At 47.5% G+C, this 24582-nt stretch overlaps 2 protein-coding genes and 1 long non-coding RNA gene across 6 annotated transcripts in view; 1 reads left to right on the plus strand and 2 right to left on the minus strand.

The window, feature by feature from the left end:
- The window catches only part of ccdc24 (coiled-coil domain containing 24), a 191937-nt gene that overhangs the window by 95607 nt on the left and 71748 nt on the right, over positions 1-24582 (plus strand). For both annotated transcript variants that reach the window (XM_070886772.1, XM_070886773.1), the window contains one exon: positions 9679-9771. In XM_070886772.1, the coding sequence (XP_070742873.1) occupies positions 9679-9771 (93 nt within the window). The remainder of the gene's footprint in view (positions 1-9678; positions 9772-24582) is intronic.
- Positions 1-24582, minus strand: part of LOC139268519 (uncharacterized) — a 35171-nt gene that overhangs the window by 8341 nt on the left and 2248 nt on the right. The window contains exons 2-3 of one of the 3 annotated variants that reach the window (XR_011594046.1): positions 13843-13990; positions 10964-13567 (exon numbers count right to left, since the gene is read on the minus strand). Coding sequence is in view for 2 of the 3 variants with exons in the window: in XM_070886775.1 (XP_070742876.1) it covers positions 12548-13563; positions 13843-13990 (1164 nt within the window). In the remaining variant the exon portion in view is untranslated. Of the gene's footprint in view, positions 1-10963; positions 13568-13842; positions 13991-24582 lie in introns of those variants that run through there. The other 2 variants (XM_070886775.1, XM_070886776.1) reach the window with 2 other exon arrangements.
- On the minus strand, positions 1997-7106 carry LOC139268520 (uncharacterized). Its single transcript, XR_011594047.1, has 3 exons — positions 6632-7106; positions 3512-5544; positions 1997-3303 (listed from the first exon to the last, which is right to left on the minus strand). It is a non-coding gene; the product is annotated as an uncharacterized lncRNA (long non-coding RNA).

The raw sequence follows: 24582 nt of genomic DNA on the forward strand, positions 1-24582 counted from the left end.
TCGTCTGCATACTGTAGCTCGATGACAGAGTTTTGGGTGGTTTTGGATCTGGCCTGGAGATGGCGCAGGTTGAACAGGTTCCAAAGGTACAGGGCTGCGTTGATTGTACCCACATCACCTTGCGAGCACCTTTGGAGGATTCCGGGATGTAGAGGAACAGAAAAGGCTTCCACTCCATTAATGTACAGCTCGTGTGTGACGACATGCATCGCATCATGTCAGTCGATGCAAGATACCCTGGGAGCACCCATGATACGTTCATCCTACACGAGAGCATTATATCTGCCATGTTTCAGCAGCAACCAGAAGGGTAGAGCTGGATACAGGGAGACAAAACATAATAAGAACATAAGAAATAGGAGCAGGAGTAGGCCATACGGCCCCTCGAGCCTGCTCCGCCATTCAATAAGATCATGGCTGATCCGATCATGGGCTCAGGTCCATTTCCCCGCCCGCTCCCCATAAGCCCTTATTCACTTATCATTTAAGAAATTGTCTATTTCTGTCTTAAATTTATTCAATGACCCAGCTTCCACAGCTCTCTGAGGCAGCGAATTCCACAGATTTACAACTCTCAGAGAAGAAATTACTCCTTACCTCTTTTAAATTGGCGGCCCCTTATTCTAAGATCATGCTCTCTAGTTCTAGTCTCCCCCATCAGTGGAAACATCCTCTCTGCATCCACCTTGTCAAGCCCCCTCATAACCTTATACATTTCGATAAGATCACCTCTCAGTCTTCTGAATTCCAATGAGTAGAGGCCCAACCTACTCAATCGTTCCTCATAAGTCAACCCCCTCATCTCTGGAATCAACCTAGTGATCCTTCTCTGAACTGCCTCCAAAGCAAGTATATCCTTTCGTAAATAAAGGGTATGGTCTTGCCACCTGGCTCATGACACCCCTACGCATAACCTGGACGGAAGCTGACTGAGAATACAACATGTCGCACATTGCGACGCGCAGCATCATAGAGAGGACCCTTGGCATATTGAAACAGCGTTTCTGATGCCTGGACCATTCCGGAGGCTACTTGCTATACTCCCCTGAGATTGTCAGTCAGTTCACTGTTGTGTGCTGCATGCTGCATAACTTAGCCAACATTGAAACATAGAAAATAGGTGCAGGAGTAGGCCATTCAGCCCTTCGAGCCTGCACCACCATTCGATAAGATCATGGCTGATCATTCCCTCAGTACCCCTTTCCTGCTTTCTCTCCATATCCCTTGATCCCTTTAGCCGTAAGGGCCATATCTAACTCCCTCTTGAATATATCCAATGAACTAGCATCAACAACTCTCTATGGCAGGGAATTCCACAGGTTAACAACTCTCTGAGTGAAGAAGTTTCTTCTCATCTCAGTCCTAAGTGGCCCACCCCTTATACTAAGACTATGTCCCCTGGTTCTGGACTTCCCCAACATCGGGAACAATCTACCCGCATCTAACCTGTCCCGTCCCATCAGAATCTTGTATGTTTCTGTGAGACCCCCTCTCATCCTTCTAAACTCCAATGTATAAAGGCCCAGTTGATCCAGTCTCTAATGAGGCAGAAGCAGCTGGTAGGACAAGACCCACCTGCGGTGATGGTGACTGATAATGAGGAGGAAGATGCAGATGACGATCAGGAGGATGAGAAAGCCATGCAAGTACCTGAACCCGAAGCACGACAGCAGAGGACGAGCCGTCGTGCCCCTTTAACGATTGCTCAAGCCTTGCGCCAGCAGCTCATCTGTGAATGCTTTGCTGCCTGAAGGCTCAGCGACAACTATTTCACATGGACCATATTTACTGTTTGGACCTGTTCGGTAATGTGTTGTGTTAATGGAATAAATGATGGAAATGATTCTTGTTTATTTCAAACGTTGTGCTAATAACCAAACAAATAATGGAAATGATTCAGATTTAATGTCAAATATATTTTATTCAAAAGCTTAACAGTTCTTTGTACGTTAATAAAATTATTCTTGTATCAATCTTTAAAGTTTTCACTTATGATCACTTACAAACTCGTAAGATCACTTAAAAACTTTAAGATCACTTGCTAACTTTTAAACTTGTTAATTTACATAACTTACATAATCTTTTAATTTGAGAACAAGTTACAACAGTAACAATAATAATAACAGCAGCAGCAGCAAAGAAAGGCTTCCCCCGGTTATCTTCCACCTTATTCTAAGACTGTCCGCCGCGCTTGTTCTTGGTGACTCCATCACCTGTGTCTGCAGGCAGTGGTGCAGTGTTTCTGGGGTTGGTACCAAGCTTCTTCTTTCTAAGACCTCTGGTAATGTGCACCTGTTGGGGGGGTGGGGAAGGTTGTCGCGACAGGCGGCAATGTGGAGGGCCCAGCTTGGGGACTATCAGAGGCTGGTGTGGGGATTGGAGTGGGAGTGGCAGCTGATTCTGTCAATGGGCGCGGGGTCTGGGCGTGTTCCCTTATTGCAGCAGCTAACTCCAACATGCCGTCTCTCGTGCGCCCTGACAGTGTCTCAACTACCTGCAACATTCCCTACCTCATGTTGAGTAAAACTGTCTCAACTACCTGTGACATTCCCTCCCTCATGTTCAGTGATAGTGTTTGCACCATCTCTGACATTCCCTCCCTGATGTTCACTGACAGCACATCAGCTACCTGTGACATTCCCTCACTCATGGTCCCGGACATTGTTCCCATTTCTCGAGAGATTGCTGTTACTTCTCCCGACAGTCCCGCTACCTCATCACCCACCCCACTGATGGTGACCAAGAGTGATCACGTGAGGTCAATGCTCTCCCCACTCATTGCCATCATCTGAACCACATCTGTTAGATCCTCAGGAGAGTGTGGTCGAGCTCTCCTTCCCCTCCTCCCCACGGGTGTGGCTCACACCCCACCACTGGGACCCACAGCCTTGGAAGGTGGGGCCCTGGGTGTGCCTCGCTGCACCACACCACTGGGACCCACAGCCTCAGAAGGTGCGGCCCTGGGTGTGCCTCGCTGCACCACACCACTAGAACCTGCAGCCTCGGAAGGTGGGGCCCTGGGTGTGCCTTGTTGCACCACACCATTGGAACCTGCAGCCTCGGACGTTAGGAACCCATGGAATGTCCCACCAACACTCAAACCTCTAGTCACTGAAGGGGCTGGCACCTCAATGGGCAGCACCTCCACCAAAGTCAATAAAATAGTGGGGGCTTCATCCATCTCCATCCCCTCCCCCTCACCCCCATGCTCTTGGTCTGGCCAGTGGGATTGGAAGATGTTCTCCTCTTCAGGCTCGTCCACGTCTGAATATTCTTCTACATCGTCAGGGTTGGCCTCAAGTTCTGCAAAATATAACAGAACACAGACAAATGTTTAGCAGCAGAGGAGGGGGCAGGGTGGCATGAGTAAGCTCACACAGCGTAGGCAGCAGGCTGATTTGAAGGACCATGATGAAGCGTAGCTGACGGAGACACCCCAGGAACCAAAGCATGGCTAGCACGCACAGTACTTAACATTTTGCAAAGCCAGAGTGGAATTTGCAGGACTTACCCTCTCCCTCGAGTGTGGGCCCAGCTTGTGCAGTGGTGATTGCTTTTCTCCAGGCAGGACCCATTAAAGCAGCGACCCTCTCTTCCAAGGGTGTCAGTGGCTGTAGATTTGCCGGGCCTCCGCCTGTTCGAGTTCTTTCCCATTTATTATGTGCCACCTTCCTCTGCAAAGATGAAAATGCAACTTTTTAGAGAGGGTGTCTTTCTGCTGGGTGGGACATATACATACAGCTGGTCACATTTACAATTGCAATTCTATTGAATAACTGAAAATTTACTTACACTAACTACTTGACTTTTTACACTGGCCTCCAAATCTCGTGGTGGTCACCATTGCGCAGTAATGTGCTGCAACTTGGTTCCAGCATTTCTTTATTTCTTTGGATGGAACTTTTATGTGACCTCTACTGGTGTCCAGCTCCTGCCATCTGGTCTCAATCACAGTAACTAGTGCCTCCACTTCATCCTGAAAGAAATTCTTGGTCCTTGCATCGTGTTGCATCTTGTATTGCTGCAGATCCGATTTTTTCAATGCTCTCACTCAGCACTCCTTCTCACACAACTGGCTCTTAAACGGGCGTAACTCTGGCAATACGCCAGAAAATGGGCTTGGGCAAAATTGAGCCCAATATTCCATTTGCCCACTCACTTAGCATGTCTACATCACCTTGAAGTCTCTGCGTCCTCCTCGCAACTTGCATTCCCACCTAGCTTTGTGTCATCAGAAAACTTGGATATATATTCCATTTGGTCCCCTCATCCAAATCATTGATATAAATTGTGAATAGCTGAGGCCCAAGCACCGATCCTTGCGGTACCCCACTAGTTAATCTCTGTTTTCTGTCTGTTAACCATGCTGGTATATTACCCCCCAATCCCATGAGCCCTAATTTTGTTTCATCATCATATGCAGTCCCTTGGAATCGAGGAAGACTTGCATCCACTCCTGAAGTGAGTTCTTTGGTGGTTGAACAGTCCAATAAGAGAGCCACAGACTCTGTCACAGGTGGGACAGATAGTCGTTGAGCGAAGGGGTGGGTGGGACTGATTTGCCGCACGCTTTTTTCCGCTGCCTGCGCCTGATTTCTGCATGCTCTCGGCGTTGAGACTCGAGGTGCTTAGCGCCCTCTCGGATGCACTTACTCCACTTAGGGCGGTCTTGGGCTAGGGACTCCCAGGTGTCAGTGGGGATGTCGCACTTTATCAGGGAGGCTTTGAGGGTGTCCTTGTAACGTTTCCGCTGCCCACCTTTGGCTCGTTTGCCGTGAAGGAGCTCCGAGTAGAGCACTTGCTTTGGGAGTCTCGTGTCTGTGGCCTGCTCAGTGGAGCTGATCGAGTGTGTGGTCAGTGCTTCAATGCTGGGGATGTTAGCCTGAATGAGGACGCTGATGTTGGTGCGCCTGTCCTCCCAGGGGATTTGTAGGATCTTGCGGAGACATCGTTGGTGATATTTCTCCAGCAACTTGAGGTGTCTGTTGTACATGGTCCATGTCTCTGAGCCATACAGGAGGGCAGGTATTACTACAGCCCTGTAGACCATGAGCTTGATGGCAGTTTTGTAGGCCTGGTCTCCAAACACTTTTCCTCAGGCGACTGAAGGCTGCACTGGTGTACTGGAAACGGTGTTGGATCTCGTCATCGATGCCTGCTCTTGTTGATAGGAGGCTCCCGAGATATGGGAAGTGGTCCACGGTGTCCAGGGCCGCGCCGTAGATCTTGATGACTGGGGGGCAGTACAGTGCAGCGAGGACAGGTTGGTGGAGGACCTTTATCTTACGGATATTTAGTGTAAGGCCATGCTTTCGTACGCCTCAGTAAATACGTCAACTATGTCCTGAAGTTCAGCCTCTGTATATGCGCAGATGCAGGTGTCGTCTGTGTACTGTAGCTTGAAGACAGAGGTTGAGGTGGTCTTGGAGCTGGACTGCAGACGGTACAGGTTGAACAGGTTCTCACTGGTTCTGTAGTTTACTTCCACTCCAGTGGGGGGAGTGATAACTGGCATCATAAACTGTGGTCATTCCAGTGCCTTACCTGGATGAATCAAGTAAAAGATGTCATGGCTTACCCAATACTGCCGCAGCTGTTAAGACTAAACCTATGCAATATGCTCACGAGTAATTTTGTTTAATAACCTCTTGTGTGGCACCTTATCGAATGCCTTCTGAAAATCCAAATGCACCATATCCACTGGTTCCCCCATATCTATTCTGCTAGTTACAACCTCAAAAAACAGATTTATCAAACATGATTTCCCTTTCATAAATCCACATTAACTCTGCCCAATCCTATTATTATTTTCTAAGTGCCCTGTTACCACGTCCTTAATAATAGATTCTAGCATTTTCCATATTACTGATGTCAGGCTAACTGGTCTATAGTTCCCCGATTTCTCTCTCCCTCCTTTCCTAAATAGTAGGGTTACATTTGCTACCTTCCAATCTGCGGGAACCTTTCTAGAATCTATGGAATTTTGGAAGATGACAACCAATGCATTCACTATCTCTGCAGCCATATGAGGCCCTTGCAAATTATCTACTTTGTGTTGGTGGCTGCGTGATTTTTCTAACACTTCTGTTCTGGGGTTAGGGGTGGGTGGGGTAGGGGGGGAGGTGACGAGTTGGGGTGAGTCAGCCGGTGTGATTTAAATGAGGCCCTGGAGTTAAAATAACCTGGGCCTCATTTCTGCAGCGAGTGACTTTTGCATTCACCGCGCTACCCACCTGACCGGAGTTAAAATTAGGGCCATGAGGTTGGAACAGGTGCAGCTGACAGTGGTTACATCTTTCCTGTAGAATGACATTGGGCAGGGGGTGAGAAAAATCAACCATGCTTTTAAAAAAAATATAATAATAATTACAAGGAATTATAGTTTAATAATTTTTGTTCTTGTATAATTCATAATATACTCATAGCTTTTAAATGGCACTTCACGCTTTTAGTTTGGGGCCACAGTATTACATATGTTACCTGCACTAAGCTGATCAGGTTCACATTTTGATAGCTAAAAAAAACATCTTAAAGGTCGGTTCTATTTTATCAACATAAGCAGTCAAATCTTCTACATGTTGAACTTCAACAAATTTTACTAGCACCATATAAATTACTTGCCATCCCTTACCTAAACAGTATTTTTCCCCTCATGCGAATGCTGACTGATGCTGGAAGCCCTGTAACTGGTCATTCTTCACATGCAACCTGGAAAATATCAGCAAGCAATGGAGTGATAACAATTGAAAACAGCCCTTTCTTCATCTGATGTCCATATATGCACACATTTATTATTGGGGGGCTGCAGCAGATGAGTTTTGACCTCACACCAAAATTACCTGCCGAAAACTGGCCCGGCGTTAAAACGGGGCATTTCTTTTCGTTACCATTTTTTCCTTAATGATATATTTTTCTATACTTTTTGATGTCGTGTCTCATCCATATCTTGGAAGGGGGTTGTGTGTAATCAATAACAGGCTTATGTCAGTGTAGCTTTATAGCCGTCTGTTGGAAGATGTAGAAGAACAATTGAAGATAACTTTCTCCTGTTCTCTGCTCAGCATCTCCCCAGAACGACTGCTGAGATTGAAGACAGTATAGGGAAGCAGATCACAAACATAACCGATGATTCTACCATTCCATGATGCTGCTTGTCGAAAAGATCTTCATTTTACAGGGCAATTCCGTGGAAGCCTGCCAACATCCATTTTGGCAACAGCACACAAAGCTGATCGGCTGGATTGATGTCCAGCAGGAGGCATCCTCTCCAGTAAATCTATTCCACAGCACACCAGTGTTTACTGATCTCATCCACTGCACTCATCGGTGTTGACTGATCTCATTGGTCCTAATTAGTCTTATTTTTGCCATATTTGCTTAGAAAGACACTTTGTTGTTTCATAACATTTTTTCAAAATCTGTTTAATTTTACCTGGTACCTGCTGGGCTGTAAAGAAATAAAGTATTTGGACCAATGCCTGTTAATTTTCAACTAAAACTACTAAAGAATTCCTGTACGAATGCAAAGTTTTATGTACAGAATGTTATTTCAATTTGTGATTGAGGCTTTGTTATGGATTGCTTTTCATGCAGATTCAGGTGAAAAGAATGAATCTGCTAATACTGGCCCACTCAAGTGTGTCTGGAGTTCAGTGTTTTGACAAGTACGCATTCAGGCAGTAATCCTTTCTTAATCTTTGGTTGCAGCTGCAGATATATGGGTCCCATCTGTGCTGTTTAGTAATGTCTTTTCATAGCTCCTTACACTAAATGTCTGTGACACTGGGTGCTTTGAATGTAATGCCGATTAAACTGACTCACCTACCTCCCTTTCAAAAAAATTCCTTCAATGTTTGGTTTTGAAAAGATTGCCACTCATTTGAATTGAAGTGAGAAAAAGGACATATTACAGGCAAATCTCGATTATCCGTACACGGATCCAAGGAAAACCGTTGTAACAGGATTTAAAATTATGTTGCTAACAAGTGAAAAGGCAGCCCTAAATAATTTGCAGAAATCTCCTTCCAAACACTGTGCTCATTTGTATTTGCTCATTCTCTCTCTCTCTCTCTCTCTCTCTCTCACACTCGCACATTCTCTCTCTCGCACACTCTCTCTCTTTCTCTCTCTCTCTCTCTCTCCCCCACTCACCGTAAAAATCACCCTCCTCTGCCCTTGCTTTGCTGGTGTGTGTGTGCGCTGCTGCGGCTGATGTTGGGAATGGGGGCAGAGTCGGCACCAGGTTCCAGGCACAGAACCTGTACATGCATGCTGGTAATGTCCATCTTTTGTTACTATTTGTAGCTGATTGTATTGATTCATTAAAGTTTTTAGTTTAAAATGTAAACTCACCCTAACGGAAAAATCGTTTACCCGGAATAGCCCAATCCCCGAGGGACCTGGATAATCGAGAGTTGCCTGTAATAAATATTTAAGCCAACACAAGCATTGACTGACTTCATCCTTTTGGCTAAGATCATGCGTAACTGAACTGACAGGGGAGTAACCATGACCCCAACGTGGTTCTCCCTGGATCAGGAAGGTGATTCTCCTATGCTTTTTGGAAATAGGAGGTGGGTGGGGTGGCTTGACCCATCCACCTCCATGGAGGTGTGTGGGGGGCCTGACCCATCCACCTCCATGGCACGAACCTGGTATTGCAGTACTTCCAGGAACGGTGCAGTGGCTCTAGGCCTTTTGGCTAAGAGCATTGGCGCAGAGTGATCCTTGATGTGTGCAAGGTGACCTCTGGCGTTTGTGATTTGACAAAGAATTGGAAAGATTGGCAACGAATATAAAAAAAAAGCATTGACTGACTTCAAAATCTTCCCATTATCATTTAATGATGTAAACCTTGTATTTCAACTTGTTAACCAGCCAATCAAGAGGCAGCTGACCAAAATCAGGGGCATCTGGGTTTGATTGCATGTAGCACCTCAAGTCTGTCTTGAATTCAATTTTCAGAACTCTGTGTTTCATTTTCCTGGATTTGTGTATTTCAAAATTATATAATTTTCTATTTTAATATTGTTCTCTCGGGTGATTCACAAATAACAGAAAAAGCATACTTGTATCATATCCCAGCCTGGCCTGTGATGAGCATCTTTAGCCTTTGTTCCAGTTGTTTCAACCTTCCTATCTCACTGTAATTCTGCTACATTTTCCTTTTTATTCAGATAGAAAAGTAGGATTTCAGCTGATGCCTTACCAGTAGAAGTCAGTTTTTATTTCTCTGACAAACTATTACTATTGATCGACATGCATCCATGGGCTTGTAATATTCTCCAAGCCTTGCGGTGATATACATGAAATGTTTTTACATGGGTTCATTTTACTGTTGCCTCATTTTCAGAGACTGTGGTTAAAGGCTGCATTAAAGAATTTCTGGATTTAGCTGGAATTGCAGGAAAATTGAGCCGCAGACTTACTGGTAGATCAGTAGCCATTGTGTGGTTTTGTGTCAATAGGACCAAAGGGAACAAAAGGTTCAGGTCAATCAGAAATCGGAGTGTTACTTTGGAGTGACATCACAAAGTCAACATAAGTGAAATTATGTTTATGGAGACTGTTTAAACAGCAGTTAAGTAAATTTTATTTGTGCATGTCGAACATTGCGTAAGAAGTTATTACTAAAAATGCATGTAAATTTTCCTTAACTCTGATTCCATCCTCTTCTAGCCTTTTCGCTCCTTCCAACTTCAAAGATAATGTAAAAGCCATACAAGACAAGGTTAATGTCACAAATATTGATGAGGTTGTGGCACACTTACAGTGAGTATCATTTTCCTTTTTAAAAAAATCTGAAATATTTACTAAAACATTATTAAAACGCAAAATGTGAATAGAGAAAACTTAGGTCTTTACTGTTTTCTCAAGTTGCTGAAAGATAAAGGTGTACCAGTTATGATATTTAGGAACCTTTGTTAAAACTGCACTATTTTTAATATAGTGTATTAGTGTATCATTATGAAGATTCCCAAGCTGGGGCTTGGTGTTACCACTACCAGGAGAAAAGAAGAGCCTGCCCATCTTTTCAAAAAATGCTTCCCATTTTGCATTGTCCATGAACTCATTCCAAACTCACAAATTGGGGCTGTTGAAATGAGGCCTTGTATATAGGATATCTCCTGTTGCCCAAATTCAGATGGCTTGATTAATAAGATTGTTCCTGGCCATTCACGTAGATCACCTAGAGCCAGCTATAAAGCAGCAATTGGTAGATGCTTGCAATCCGGTAGCTTGCCTGTACTGTGAGCCAGCATGTTGTCCCATGCATGGGAAAGGAAAGGAAAGGAACATTTCTTTTTAAAGTTAAAGGAAATTAAAAATACATAATGTTCTGCTGAGAAAATGATTCCGAATTTAAAAATGTCACTTTGCAAATTATACTGTATTGTTACGACTACCAGTGTGTGGGTGTGGGGCAGAAGGAGGAACAGGATAAAATGCTCATGCGTACTGATGCTCTTAGGTTGGGTGGATTAAAAAGCAACAGTGAGAGGTTTCAAACTGACTGTAGATTTGGTCTGAAATGGCAGCTGCCATTAGGCTGTTGCTTCAGGCAGTAGTCCTAAGAATAAGTCTCACCTGAATCTAGCCAAATCACCTTGTGTCAAAATATAATTTCACAATGTTTCTCTGCACTTCTGACTATGCTAAGGTGTCATGTTGCAGAGTTAAGGCATTTTCAATGCACAGGCAAGTGCTTCCATGTACAGGTAGAATATGACTTTATATTTTCCAGAAATCAGTCAAAAACACTGAACCTCTTGAGATGATGAGCTAATCAAGACGAAGTAGCAGGGAGGAGTTCTGTAAAGGTGGACCTGGATTAACATTTCAATCAATGTTAATTCACTGAAGCACATGACTGCTGTTAATTCAGCTTTTTCAATGCCAAGTTAGTTGTATTCTTCCTCAGCATCTTTATGTTACAAGTAATGTAATAGCTTCACCAGTGTGATATATTTTAACTGAGCATTAAGTAGATATGCATTTGGGAACTTGTTCTGGTGATGAAACTTTATTATGGCATCGTTTGTTCTCAGTTATGGCACCAGGAAAATATTTGAATAGAATGACAATATCACATGGAAAATATTGTTGACTGATTATTTTGTTTAGATTGAATTATTGAATAGTTTTATTACAATGATTTGAAAATTTAAATTTATGTTGTTAACATGTTAATCAAAACTAATAGCATTAATCAGGATTGACCTGTACACTGAGGGGTCGAAATTTCTCCTTTCTATAAGGCCCGTGGCCATCTGAAAGCGGCGGCCAAGGGTCGGTGCGGAATGGTTACCGAGTCTCCGTGGAGGGACCGCTATTTTTTAAATTCCCTTCCTTCGGCTTGGAGCGGTGTAGGGGACTGCTCTGCTTGTTTTCCTGCCGCGGCATGCATGCCCAGACCCCTTACTGACCAGGGGCAACCCCTTCTGGAAATTGCCCCGTGGGAAATTCCCTCTTTCCCGGAATTGCCCCGCGGGAGCGGCACTGCTGTTGGTCAGTGCCACTGACAGTTTTTGCTGTCGGTCATCATAGGTAGTGCCTCAAAATTGAGGAAGACTTGCTTCCACTCTAAAAGTGAGTTATTAGGTGACTGAACAGTCCAATACGGGAATTACAGTCTCTGTCACAGGTGGGACAGACAGTCGTTGAAGGAAAGGGCGGGTGGTGTGTCTAGTTTGCCGCAGCTCCTTCCGCTGCCTGCGCTTGCTTTCTGCATGCTCTCGGCGACGAGACTCGAGGTGCTCAGCACCCTCCCGGATGCTCTTCCTCCACTTAGGGTGGTTTTTGGCCAGGGACTCCCAGGTGTCAGTGGGGATGTTGGGCTAGAACCTCCACTTTTTTTGCATGCTTAACGCCCATTTTACTGCTGAAATAACATATAACACCCAAATATCGCCCATTCTGGCACAAGATGGAAACTGCCGGGCTTTTTTAGGAGACTTATTGCCGAGCATTATTTTCCCAATTGCCGAGCATTGCTTAATGCCAAGAAAAAATATCACCGCCCACCCACTTTTTTTGGGTGATATCAGCAGAATGGGCGAATTCAACGGCCATAATATCGTCCAGCGTTACTTTCCGCACGGAATTAAAGGCGAGATTCAATATTAACGCCCAGCGATTGTTTTTTGTCGTAAAGAGCATATTTACCCAAACTAGCGGCCATGGAGATTGCCCATCTTCAATTTCACCACCTCGCACACATATTGCCCACAATTTTGCTTGCTCAAAAAATCGGCCACAAAAAGTGGAACTAACCGGAACGAACGCCAGCGGTCTGGCTAGCATTTGTTAAATCCCACTCTTACGTGAGGAGCTGATATCGGAGAAATTTGACTGAAAGAGCGCTGATGAATGACAACGCTGACACACTGCTGTGTGAGTGCAGCTCAGACATCAATGGTGCCCACCACTTTGGTGCCAGTTAAAGTTTACATTGATTGATGTTCAGTTGTATTTAATCCTTTCATGGTAAGGAATCACCAGTGTGTAAAGGTCCAGCTATCTGAGACAATGAGCAACAAGGTTATGTTCAATAACACAAGTATAATGCCAACATTGGTCTGAAATCATAAGTATCACAGCCAATAACATCCAACCCCCACATCCCACTTTTTCCACCATTGACATCAATCACATGTTCAACATGTCCAGCAACACAGAATACAAAGGCAAAGCAGGAGGGTGGTCCCCAGCCCCCATACATTGCAACAAATTGCATACACCCAGATGGAGATATAACACAGCCATCACCTGCGCATGTGCACATGCACTTCACTTTCTTTCCCCCCTCTCTTTCTCCCCACCTCCAACCCTTCCCCTCCTCGCTCCAAGGCGCCTGGCTGAAAAGCTCCTCAGGCGGTGCCTCATTGGGGGGGGATGAAGGCGGATGCTTTGGATGGATGGGTACGGGAGCGAGGAGTGCCAAGGGAGCAGCATTCTCTGATGCAGAAGCAGGATCTTGGTCCTTGCTCTCATCTGTCGTTCGCAGTGGTGGTGCGGAACCTAGGGAGTGCTGCACTCTGGGACCACTGGGAGGGCTGTGGCAGCAGTGTTCCTGGCTATCGCATTCAGGGACTCCCATGCGCGGCATGTACTCTGTCATGGTGGCCAGGTGTTGGGATATGCCCCCCAATGCTTCAAAGAGCTGGTCACCAATGTCTACAGTCCTCCTGGACAACTGTACCGTCTTTCCACTGTCATGTCGCGCTAGTGGAACAGACCTGCCACGTCCACAAGACCTCTGCGGGGTCGGCGCCGTCCTGGGGACAACTGGGGTGCCCTGTGGAGAGGTGCTTGGGGCCAGCACCTCCAGAGGGGAGGCGGGAATGACCGGAGGACCAATAGATGGCCTTGAAGTGGAATGGGTTCTGGAGTGTGGCGATACAAGTTCTTCGAAGTCCGCGCTCTCATCCGTCGAGAACAGACCCAGCGGATTGACTGGCGACAATCGGAGCTCCTCAGCACCAGATGTAGTAGGATCGTCCGCCGACTCCTGCCCCACGCCCCCATCTTCTGGCCTCTGTGGCCTTGCCTGGGGCCGCACTGCTGGCTGATACAAATGAGGTTGTTAGAGGAGACGCGGGTGACAAGGTGATTTCAGCGCTACACACGGCATATGCACGACAAAAGCACCACCACTCTCAAAATCATCACAGACATCACATTTCATCACCATCAACACATTGTGCATTGCAATGATTTTCATTAGACCAGCATTATTTCTATTACACTTTTAGAAATCATCTATCATATATGATTGGTTGGATATGAGTTGGTGTGGCATCTATTGACTTTACATCACGCAGTGGTGTAAGCTTCACTCACGTGGCATCACTTCAGGGTCTGCAGTTGCATCCGTGGTTGTACGGGGGTGCTTCCCCACGAGTCCTAGCACTCGCTGCTCCATGTCGCTGGGGACTGGTGGCCCCCCACCCATTCGCCTCTGCATGGACCTCATCGTCGATAGCTTCTTCTGTAAAAGTGACAGGACAACATGGCATGAGATCATTGCGTGATGATATTGCTAGGTACTGTCACAGAGACTGATACAACACATAACCGACAGATGTAATCATGATTATTATGATTATTATCATTCTTTACCTAAAGACGTATACCAGGCTTTGAGTAAAACATTCCTGGTAAAAGTGCAAGACCTCACATCTGCTGATAGTCACTCATGACTCTTACAAATCAAATTATATAAATGCATAAGTACATGTAAATCAATGTAATACTTACTCTTGCAGATCCCACAAGGTCGTTCCATCGTTTGCGGCATTGAATGCCCTCTTGTACCTCGTTGGTCGCCGACGAAAACACCTCTGCTATCTCGGCCATATCCTCTGGTAGGCCTTTGGGGTGAGCTTCCCACGTCCTCTCTATGTCAAATAACCCCAACGTGACTCGACCTCCTGCAGAAGGGAGGCATTTGCCTCATCAGAGAACTTCCTGGCTCTTTTGCGGCCTCCAATGTGCTCCTCTCCCACCTCGCTGCTCTCTCCAGCGTCAGTCTCCAAAGTGTGCTGTGATGCCTCCTTCTCTCCCTCCATTATAGGGCAAATTCGGTCAAATTTGTGGCTGGTAACAGCTAATTTTTCTTTCCCTACTTGCTGTGAAGCTCTAAAGTCTCCCTCCTTCCTCCCAAAGCAGCCACACCACACGCAGCCACGCCTTCAGTCCCTCTGAGCTCCCTCTCTCTCTGTCTCCTCTTCTGCGCATGTCATGGTGACCCTTGACCTCCAGAATCGCGGGAATCGAGTGTTGCCGTGCCGTTGCTAAGGACGGCCACACTTTACGGCAGATGGTCAAAAAAATTTTATGCTATCGCCCATTTGAGATTGCTCACGGTAACGGCCATTTTCAAAAATGTAAACTAGCTGTTTTGAGAATGGGTGAGAAGCCGGCGATCTGAAAACCCTTTTTTACCACTCATGCCGGAAATAATGCCCATTTTTGGGCGATAACCTCAAAAGTGGAGGTTCTAGCCCTCGTCATTGATGTCTGCCTTGCGGCAACTACAAAGAAATCTCTCTGTTATCAGCCACTGGAAAGGTCATCGCTAGAATCCTCCTCAACCGTCTTCTCCCTGTGGCTGAGGAGCTTGTCCCGGAGTCACAGTGCGGATTCTGTCCACTACAGGGCACAACGGACATGATCTTTACGGCGCGACAACTGCAAGAGAAATGCAGGGAACAATACCAACCCTTTTACATGACCTTCTTTGATCTTACAAAGGTCTTCGACACTGTTAACCACAAGGGACTATGGAGCGTCCTTCTCTGTTTCGGTTGCTCCCAAAAGTTTGTCACCACCCTCCGCCTGTTCCACAATGACATGCAAGCCGTGATCCTGACCAACGGATTCACCACAGACCCAATCCACGTCCGGACCGGAGTCAAGCAGGGCTGCGTCATCGCGCCAACCCTCTTCTCGATCTTCCTCGCTGCAATGCTCCACCTCACACTCAACAAGCTCCCCGTTGGAGTGAAACTAAACTCCAGAACCAGTGGGAATCTGTTCAACCTTCGTCGTCTCCAGGCCAGATCCAAGACTGTCCCATCCTCTCGTCGAGCTTCAGTACGCAGATGACGCTTGCGTCTGCGCACAGAGACTGAACGGCAAGTCATAGTCAACATCTTCACTGAGGCGTACGAAAGCATGGGCCTTACTAAATATCTGTAAGGGAATGGTCTCCACCAACCTGACCCCACCACACAGCACTGCCCCCCCAGTCATCAAGATCCACGGCGCGGCCCTGGAAAACATGGACCACTTTCCGTACCTTGGGAGCCTATTATCAGCACTGACAGTTTTTGCTGTTGGTACCCTTTGTGTGGCTTGGTGACGCGGCCACCCTTAAAGGGGAGGTCGTGCTTCCGGCGACTCCATTTTTTTTTTTGTCGGCCGACTGCCAGGTCAGGCCGACAATTATGGGTTTGGCCGGGCCGCCAACAGGCTGCCTGGTACCCCCTCTTGGGTGCCAGGCTGCTGGCCCGGCCGAAACCCTCACTGATGGCCCAGTGTTTGCTACTAAAGTGGCTGCAGAGTTCGCAGCGGGCCCTCCCTTTTAACTGATGGGGAGGGGCATTGTGACGCGCCTGCATGATGACATCATCAGAGCAGCGCTGATGACTTTGAGCGTCGGCTACTCCGACCCACCCCCACTTCTGCCCCGCTAGTGATGGCCACTCAGACCCGCCCCCACTTCCGCCCTGATAATGAAACCACTTACGCCCCGCTCCAAAAAAAAGCACGAAGTGCTGAATTTCTCTGGTTTGGCCGCCCTATGCATTGGGGCGGCCGGAACACTTCAAGAGCGGTAGGTATGACTTATTTTGGGAGGTGGGGATAATTTCAGCCCCTGTGTGTTAACAATTATTTTGGGGAGCAGGCAACATCAAGACTGGTTGGACGAGAATGACCAGGAGATCCAGGAGCTAATTAGCTGCAAGCGCAAGGTATTTCTGAACTTAAAACAGCAACCCAACACGAGACCAAGAAAGCACCTCTACAGGCGGCTGAAAGCCGAGGTCCAACAAAAAAACCCGCGACCTAAAAAACAGATGGTAGTTGGAGAAAGGACAGGATATCCAGTAGCTAGCCAACAACCACGGCATGTGTGGATTCTTCAGCACAGTCAAGGCCACCTATCGCCCAAGCACCCAAGGCCCTACCCCACTGCTGGCCAAGAACGGTAAAGTACTCAAGGACAGAGAAGCAGTCAGTGCCCGCTGGAAGGAGCATTTTGAAGATCTCCTTAACTGAGACGCGAGTGGCCTCGACTCCATCCTGCAGCATGCTATACCCATCACCATCTCAGCACAACCCCAGCCCGACACAAGGTAGAAAAGGCCATCCATCAGCTGAAGAATAACAAGGCAACAGGAGCAGATGGAATTCCTGCCGAAGCACTAAAGCATGGCGGAGAAGCACTATTGGTGCGAATACACGCCCTCATTTCTCTTATCTAGAAGGAGGGGAGCGTGCCAGGAGATCTCAGGGACGCCATAATCGTGACCATCTTCAAAAAAAGGGACAAGTCTGACTGCAGTAACTACAGAGGAATCTCCCTACTGTCGGCCACAGGGAAAGTCATTGCAAGAATCCTCTTCAATCGTCTTCTCCCTGTGGCTGAAGAGCTTCGCCCAGAGTCGCAATGCGGATTCCATCCACTAAGGGGGAACAACGGACATGATCTTCACCGCGCGACAACTACAAGAGAAATGCAGGGACCAGCACCAACCCTTGTACATGGCCTTCTTTGACTTCACCTAATGACCTTTGACACTGTCAACTGTGAGGAATTATGGAGCGTCCTCCTCCATTTCGGTTGCACTCAAAAGTTTGTCACCATCCTCCGTCTGCTCCACGATGACATGCAAGCCAAGATCCTGACCAATGGATCCACCACAGACCCAATTCACATCCAGACCAAGGTCAAGGAAGGCTGTATCATCGCACCAACGCTCTACTCTATCTTCCTTGCTGCAATGCTCCATCTCACCCTCAGCAAGCTCCCTGCTGGAGTGGAGCTAAATTATAGAACAAATGGAAATCTGTTCAACCTCTGCCACCTCCAGGGCAGATCCAAGGTCATCCCATCCTCTGTCATTGAACTACAGTACGCAGACGATGCATGCGCCTGTGCACACTCGGAGGCCGAACTCCAAGCCATCATCAACACCTTCACTGAGGCGTACGAGAGTATAGGCCTTATGCTAAACATCCGTAACACAACGGTCCTCTACCAACCTGACCCTACTACGCAGCACTGCCCCCCGATTATCAAAATCCATGATGAGGCCTTGGACAACGTGCACCATTTTCCATACCTCAGGAGCCTAGTGTCAGCAAGAGCAGACATTGATGACAAGGTCCAACACTGCCTTCAGTGCGCCAGCGCAGTCTTCGGTCGCCTGAGGAAGAGAGTGTTTGAAGACCAGGACCTCAAATCTGGCACCAAGCTCATGGCCTACAAGGCAGTAGTGATACCTGCCCTCCTATATGGCTCAGAGACGTGGACTATATACAGCAGACACATCAAAACGCTGGAGAAGTACCAGTAGTGCTGCCTCCGCAAGATTCTGCAAATCCTTTGGCAGGATAGACGCACTAACGTCTGTGTTCTCACTCAGACCAACATCCCCAGCATTGATCACGCTTGATCAGCTTCATTGGGTGAGCCACATCGTCCGCATGCCTGACACAAGACTCCCAAAGCAAGCGCACTACGCGGAGCTTCGACACGGCAAGCGAGCTCCAGGTGGACAGAGGAAACTCTTCAAGGGCACCCTCAAAGCCTCCTTGATAAAGTGAAACATCCCCATTGACTCCTGTGAATCCCTGGCCCACGACTGCCCAAAGTGCAGGAAGAGCATCCGGGTGGGCGCTGAGCACCTCGAGTCCCATCACCGAAAACAAGCAGAAACCAAGCGTAGACCAAGGAGCATGCGGCAAACCAGTCTCCCCACCCACCCTTTCCTTCAACCACTTTCTGTCCCACCTGTGTCAGAGACTGTAGGTCCCGCATTGAAGTCCTCAGTCACCTGAGAACTCACTTTTAGACTGGAAGCAAGTCATCCTCGACTCTGAAGGAATGCCTATCATGATGATTTTGGGTAGATCATTGGCTGTTGATGCACATTTGAGGCTGGAGATATCAGGCGTGACTTTTGTATGTTGTGCTAATCAGGCAGGTAGTAGGCACCATGATTGCGCTGCCCACCTGACTGCACCAGTGAGGGGCCCAAACTATCCTAGTCGGTTGCAAGCACTGAACAGGTGCGCCGAGTGAGCTTGCCGGGAGAGCAGGAAATCACCCATCTTCTCCACCTAGCCGGCCGACAATCTGGCCCTGTGGAAATTATCCTGTGGGGAAATGCATGGGGACCGGAGCGGGCTGGAGTATTTTTGTGGAGCTCTTCCTGACTCTACAAAATTGAAAGAAATTTAAGGACCACTGGTTAGGTTGATCCTCCCTGCCCTTTGGTCCACAAAAATGTCCTTGGGGTCCTACAAGAGGCATAAAACCTGGATTTATATAGGGAAATACAGCTCCATCCTGTTTCAGGCCGCAGCGCTGGTGAACCCATTTTAAGGCCCGCTTGAAAAGTGAGACACAATGGCCTCAGGCGGACAATGGGTGGGACTTGTTTTAAAATTTGTGGTTCGCCTGCGTCTCCATTTTCCAGCGTAAACAGGGTGGTAGCTGTACGAAAATTGGCCCCCTCATTGCTGCAGAATGGAACAATTTTCAATTTTCTATATCCATTAACTTAACTGACTCCAAGGTCGGTTATAAAATGTACCAGATGCAGGATAAAGCTTCCATCGCTATCCCAGAAAAGCATCCCTTAATGCAGCAGCGTGGATTTTCCATTGTCCATATTGTGTTCCTAACACATATGAGACTGCACACAGGGCGGTTAAAGTAACAGTGACCTCATTCTTTATTAAGGCACTCCAGAGTGAGGAGCAGGCCTTAGGTGGGCTGGCTTATATACAGTATTCCCAAGGGATGCTGGGATCCCTTGGGACTTCGGGGGATGCACTCCCTGGTGGCGGAAAATGGGAGTGCATGCTTTACAGATACACGACATCACTCCCCCCACCCCCTGCCCAAAGTCAAAATGAAAACTATTTACAAGGTGAGGCAGTCGGGAGCCTTTCCTTCCCTGGTGGACCGCCTCGGTACAAATGTCTGTTCTGGTGTGTTGGCTGTGCCCTCGCTGGGCTGGCATGTTGGCCCTGCAGGGCTACTGGGTGAGCCTGGCCTTGCTGGGCTGTTGGGCGTGATGGGTTCAATTTCCTGGTCCGGAGTGGTGTCGTTGATCCTTTGGGTGTGTGTTGTGGGCTCGAAAAAGGTGGTGTCTGCTGTGGGTTGTTCAGGGCAGTCTGTAAACTGTAGCCTTGTTTGGTCCAGGTGCTTTCTGCAACTTTGTCCATTGTCTAGTTTGACTACAAACACCCTACTCCCTTCTTTAGCTATCACGGTGCCCGCGATCCACTTGGGACCATGTCCATAGTTTAGCACATACACAGGGTCATTCTGATCAATTTCCCGTGACACAGTGGCGCGACTATCGTTTACATTTTGTTGCTGCCGCCTGCTCTCTACCTGATCATGCAGGTTGGGGTGAACCAGCGAGAGTCTGGTTTTAAGCGTCCTTTTCATGAGTAGCTCAGCTGGGGGAACCCCTGTGAGCGAGTGGGGTCTCGTGCGGGAGCTGAGCAGTACCTCGGGACAGGCGGGTTTGGAGTGAGCCTTCTGTGACTCGTTTAAGGCTCTGTTTGATTGTTTGTACTGCCCGCTCTGCCTGCCCATTGGAGGCTGGTTTAAACGGGGCCGAGGTGACATGTTTGATCCCATTGCGGGTCATGAATTCTTTAAATTCAATCCATTTTGCAAAAGCATCCACCACCATCAGGAACATTTTACCGAGAAACGGGCCCGCATAGTCGACATGGATCCTCGACCATGGTCTGGAGGGCCAGGACCACAAATTTAGTGGTGCCTCTCTGGGCGCGTTGCTCAACTGAGCACATACGCTGCATTGCCGTACACAGGACTCTAAGTCAGAGTCGATACCGGGCCACCACACGTGGGATCTGGCTATCGCTTTCATCATTACTATACCCGGGTGTGTGCTGTGGAGATCCGAGATGAACATCTCCCTGCCCTTTTTGGGTAGCACTACGCGGTTACCTCACAACAGGCAGTCTGCCTGAATGGACAGCTTGTCCTTTCGTCGTTGGAACGGCTTGATTACCTCTTGCATTTCAACGGGGATGCTGGCCCAGCTCCCATGCAGTACACAGTTTTTTACTAAGGACAGCAGAGGATCTTGGCTGGTCCAAGTCCTAATCTGGCGGGCTGTGACAGGTGATTTATCATTTTCAAATGCTTCCATGACCATCAACAAGTCTGCAGACTGCGCCATTTCCACCCCCGTGGTGGACAATGGTAGCCGACTGAGAGCATCCGCACAGTTCTCGGTTCCTGGCCTGTGGCGGATGGGTATAGTTATACGCTAATAGCGCAAGTGCCCACCTTTGTATGCGGGCTGAGGCATTATATTTATCCTTGTTTTCAGCGAACAGGGTTATGAGGGGCTTGTGATCGATTTCCAGCTCAAATTTGAGACCAAACAGGTACTGATGCATTTTCTTTACCCCGAGCACACACACGCTAATGCCTCTTTCTCAATCATGCTGTAGGCCCTCTCGGTCTTAGACAAGCTCCTGGAGGCATAGGTGACCAGTTGCAACTTCCCCGCAACGTCAGCTTGTTGTAATACACACCCGACTCCATACGATGACGCATCACGTGCTAGCACAAGTCTTTTACACGGGTTATACAATACAAGCAGCTTGTTGGAGCATAAAATGTTTCTGGCTTTCTCAAAAGCAATTACTTGTTTTTTTCCCCATACCCAGTTCTCACCTTTACGCAATAACACATGTAGGGGCTCTAAGAGGGTGCTTAACCCCGGTAGGAAGTTACCAAAACAGTTGAGGAGTCACAGGAACGACCAGAGCTCCGTGATGTTCTGTGGCCTGGGTGCGTTCCTGATAGCGTCTGTTTTGGTGTCTGTGCGCCGAATGCCGTCCACCGTGATCTTTCTCCCCAAAAACTCCACTTCTGTTGCCACGAAGACGCATTTCGACCTCTTCAGCCGCAGCCCTATGCAATCAAGTCGCTGGAGGACCTCCCCCAGGTTTTGTAGATGCTCGACGGTGTCCCTGACCTGTGACCAATATGTCGTCCTGAAAAATCACTGTGCGTGGTACCGACTTGAGTAGGCTCTCCATGTTTCTCAGGAAGATCGAATTCCAAACGGCATCTGTTGTAGATGAACAGTCCCTTGTGTGTGTTGATGCAGCTGAGGCCCTTCGAAGACTCCTCCAGCTCCTGCGCCATGTCGACCGAAGTCAGGTCGAGCTTGATGAATGTCTTGCCTCCTGCCAGCGTCACAAATAGGTCGTCTGCTTTAGGTAGCGGGTATTGGTCCTATAGTGAGAAATGATTAATAGTTACTTCATAATCGCTGCAAATGCTGACCGTGCGATCACTTTTGAGCACTGGAACAATCGGGCTGGCCCACTCGCTGAATTCCACTGGGGAGATGATGCCGTCGCGTTGCAGCCTATCCAGCTCGATTTCCATTCTCTCCCTCATCATGTGAGGTACCACTTGCGCCTTGTGGTGAATGGGTCGTGCCTCTGGGACCAAGTGGATCCGCACCTTCGCCCCGGAAAATTTTCCAATGCCTGGCTCAAAAAGGGAAGGAAATTTGTTATGAACCTGGGTACATGAGGCGTCATTGACATGTGATAGCACTCGGATGTCATCCCAGTTCCAGCGGATTTTGCCCAGCCAGCTCCTTCCAAGCAGTGTGAGGCCATCGCCCTGGACAATCCAGAGTGGCAGTTCGTGCACCGTGCCCTCGTAGGTGACCATGGTGTTGCCCAGGACAATGATGAGCACTTTGGTGTACGTTCTCCGTTTCGAGTGTATGGGGCTCAGGGCTGGTATGAATGCCTTGTTGCACCACAGTCTCTCAAACATCTTTTTACTCATGATGGATTGGCTAGCGCCAGGGTTCAGTTCCATGGCTACGGATAAGGCATTCAATTTTACATTTAGCATTATAGGTGGACATTTCATCGAAAATGTGTGCACCCCGTGTACTTCAGCATCTGCCTCCTCTCTCTGAGACTCGAAATTGCTTTGATACACTATGGACCGATCTTCCTCTGCCACGTGGTGGTTAGCAGGTTTTGCAGAGCTTGCAGCTCATCTGCAAGCTCGTTGGTGGTGCCCCATTGTTGCACAGCTCTTGCAAACATACCCTTTGAAGCAGCATGAATAGGCTGAATGGAAGACTCCACAACGCCAACAAGGTGTGAATTGCCTTGCATTCATCCTTTGTTGCGGACTCTGAGTCATCTAGGTCACCCGAGGCCTGCTGGCAGTTGCAGACTCGTGGTTTCTGCCCTGTACATTTCTGCTCGCAAACACAATTCCAGTTAATTTATGAACATTGCTAGCACTTGTGTGCTGAGATTTGTTTGGTATTATCACTGGTGGACATAAACGTCTGTGCTATCGCAATGGCCTTACTGAGGGTCGATATCTCTACTGTCAAAACTTTTCGTAAGGTGGTCTCGTGGCCAATGCCCAGTACAAAAAAGTCTCTGAGCATTTGCTCCAGGTAGCCATCAAACTCACATTGTCCTGCAAGTCGCCTTAGCTCGGCGACGTAGCTCGCCACTTCCTGACCTTCAGATTGCTGGCACATGTAGAACCGATACCTCGCCATCAGCACGCTCTCCCTCGGGTTAAGATGCTCCCGAACCAGTGTACACAGCTCCTCATACGACTTATCTGTGGGTCTCACTGGAGCCAGAAGATTCTTCATGAGGCTATAGGTCGCTGCCCCGCAGACCATGAGGAGGACTGCTCTCCTTTTTGCAGTGCTTCCTTCTCTGTCCAGCTCATTGGCTGCAAAGTACTGGTCTAGCCGTTCGACATAGGCTTCCCAGTCCTCACCCTCCGAGAACTTCTCCAGGATGCCCACAGTTTGCTGCATCTTTGCGTTGGATTCGTATACTCGTCGCCAGTTATTGTGTTCCTAACAGATGAGACTGCACACAGGGAGGTTAAAGTAACATTGACCTCAGTCTTTATTAAGACACTCCAGAGTGAGGAACAGGCCTTAGGGGCCGGCTTTTTACAGTGCTCCCAAGGGTTGCTGGGATCCCTTGGGACTTCAAAGGATGCGCTCCCTGGTGGCGGAACATGGGAGTGCATGCTTTGCAGATACACAACAGTCCACACCTCCAATCTTTTGTGACCACTCTGAAAAAGTTAAGTCACCTTACTATTTATTGCATTATCAGCAATTTTGTATTGTGCATTCACATCTAAGACTATCTAGTAATTAGTTTGAGTGTCCAAACTTAGTTAATCAAGATCTCCGACAATCGACCAAAAGAAAAGTTTCCTCTATCAGGCTACGCTACATTCAGTGGAAATTAGAGTTGTGTTGCAGTAATCTGCTAAATTACCAATCCTCATTGGTGATGATGTTGAACAGAAAGTATTGGTGGTGTGATCTTTCAAATAACCACATCACTGCAAAGTAACAGGGTCTAGCCAGAATAAAAGTCAGTGAGAACATTTTGAATCTGAAATATTTCACAGAAAGAATGGAATAAAACATATTTTTCCCCCTATTGTGTATGACTTATACATGAAAGAATGTTCCTTCGATTCAGTCAAACATACAAAAAACTGAAAGTTTGTTTTTAAGTATGTTGTAGTCCATAGGAGAAACCCAACGACTATCTTTAATTCTCATTATATTGGCTGTTGCCAAATGTAATAACTGCCATCTGGATTATACTGAGTTTCCCAGACTGACCAAAGAAATGCAAACAGTAAATTAAAGTGCCAGACTCTAAAGGGAATTCAGGGCAGAAAGAGACAGAAAATCCTGCTTCAACAACAAAGAAACTATTGTTGTGAAATGAGACACATATTCTGATTAAGTGAGTAAG

This window comes from Pristiophorus japonicus, chromosome 8 (genome assembly GCF_044704955.1).
Source record: "Pristiophorus japonicus isolate sPriJap1 chromosome 8, sPriJap1.hap1, whole genome shotgun sequence".
Classification (NCBI taxonomy): Eukaryota; Metazoa; Chordata; class Chondrichthyes; family Pristiophoridae; genus Pristiophorus; species Pristiophorus japonicus.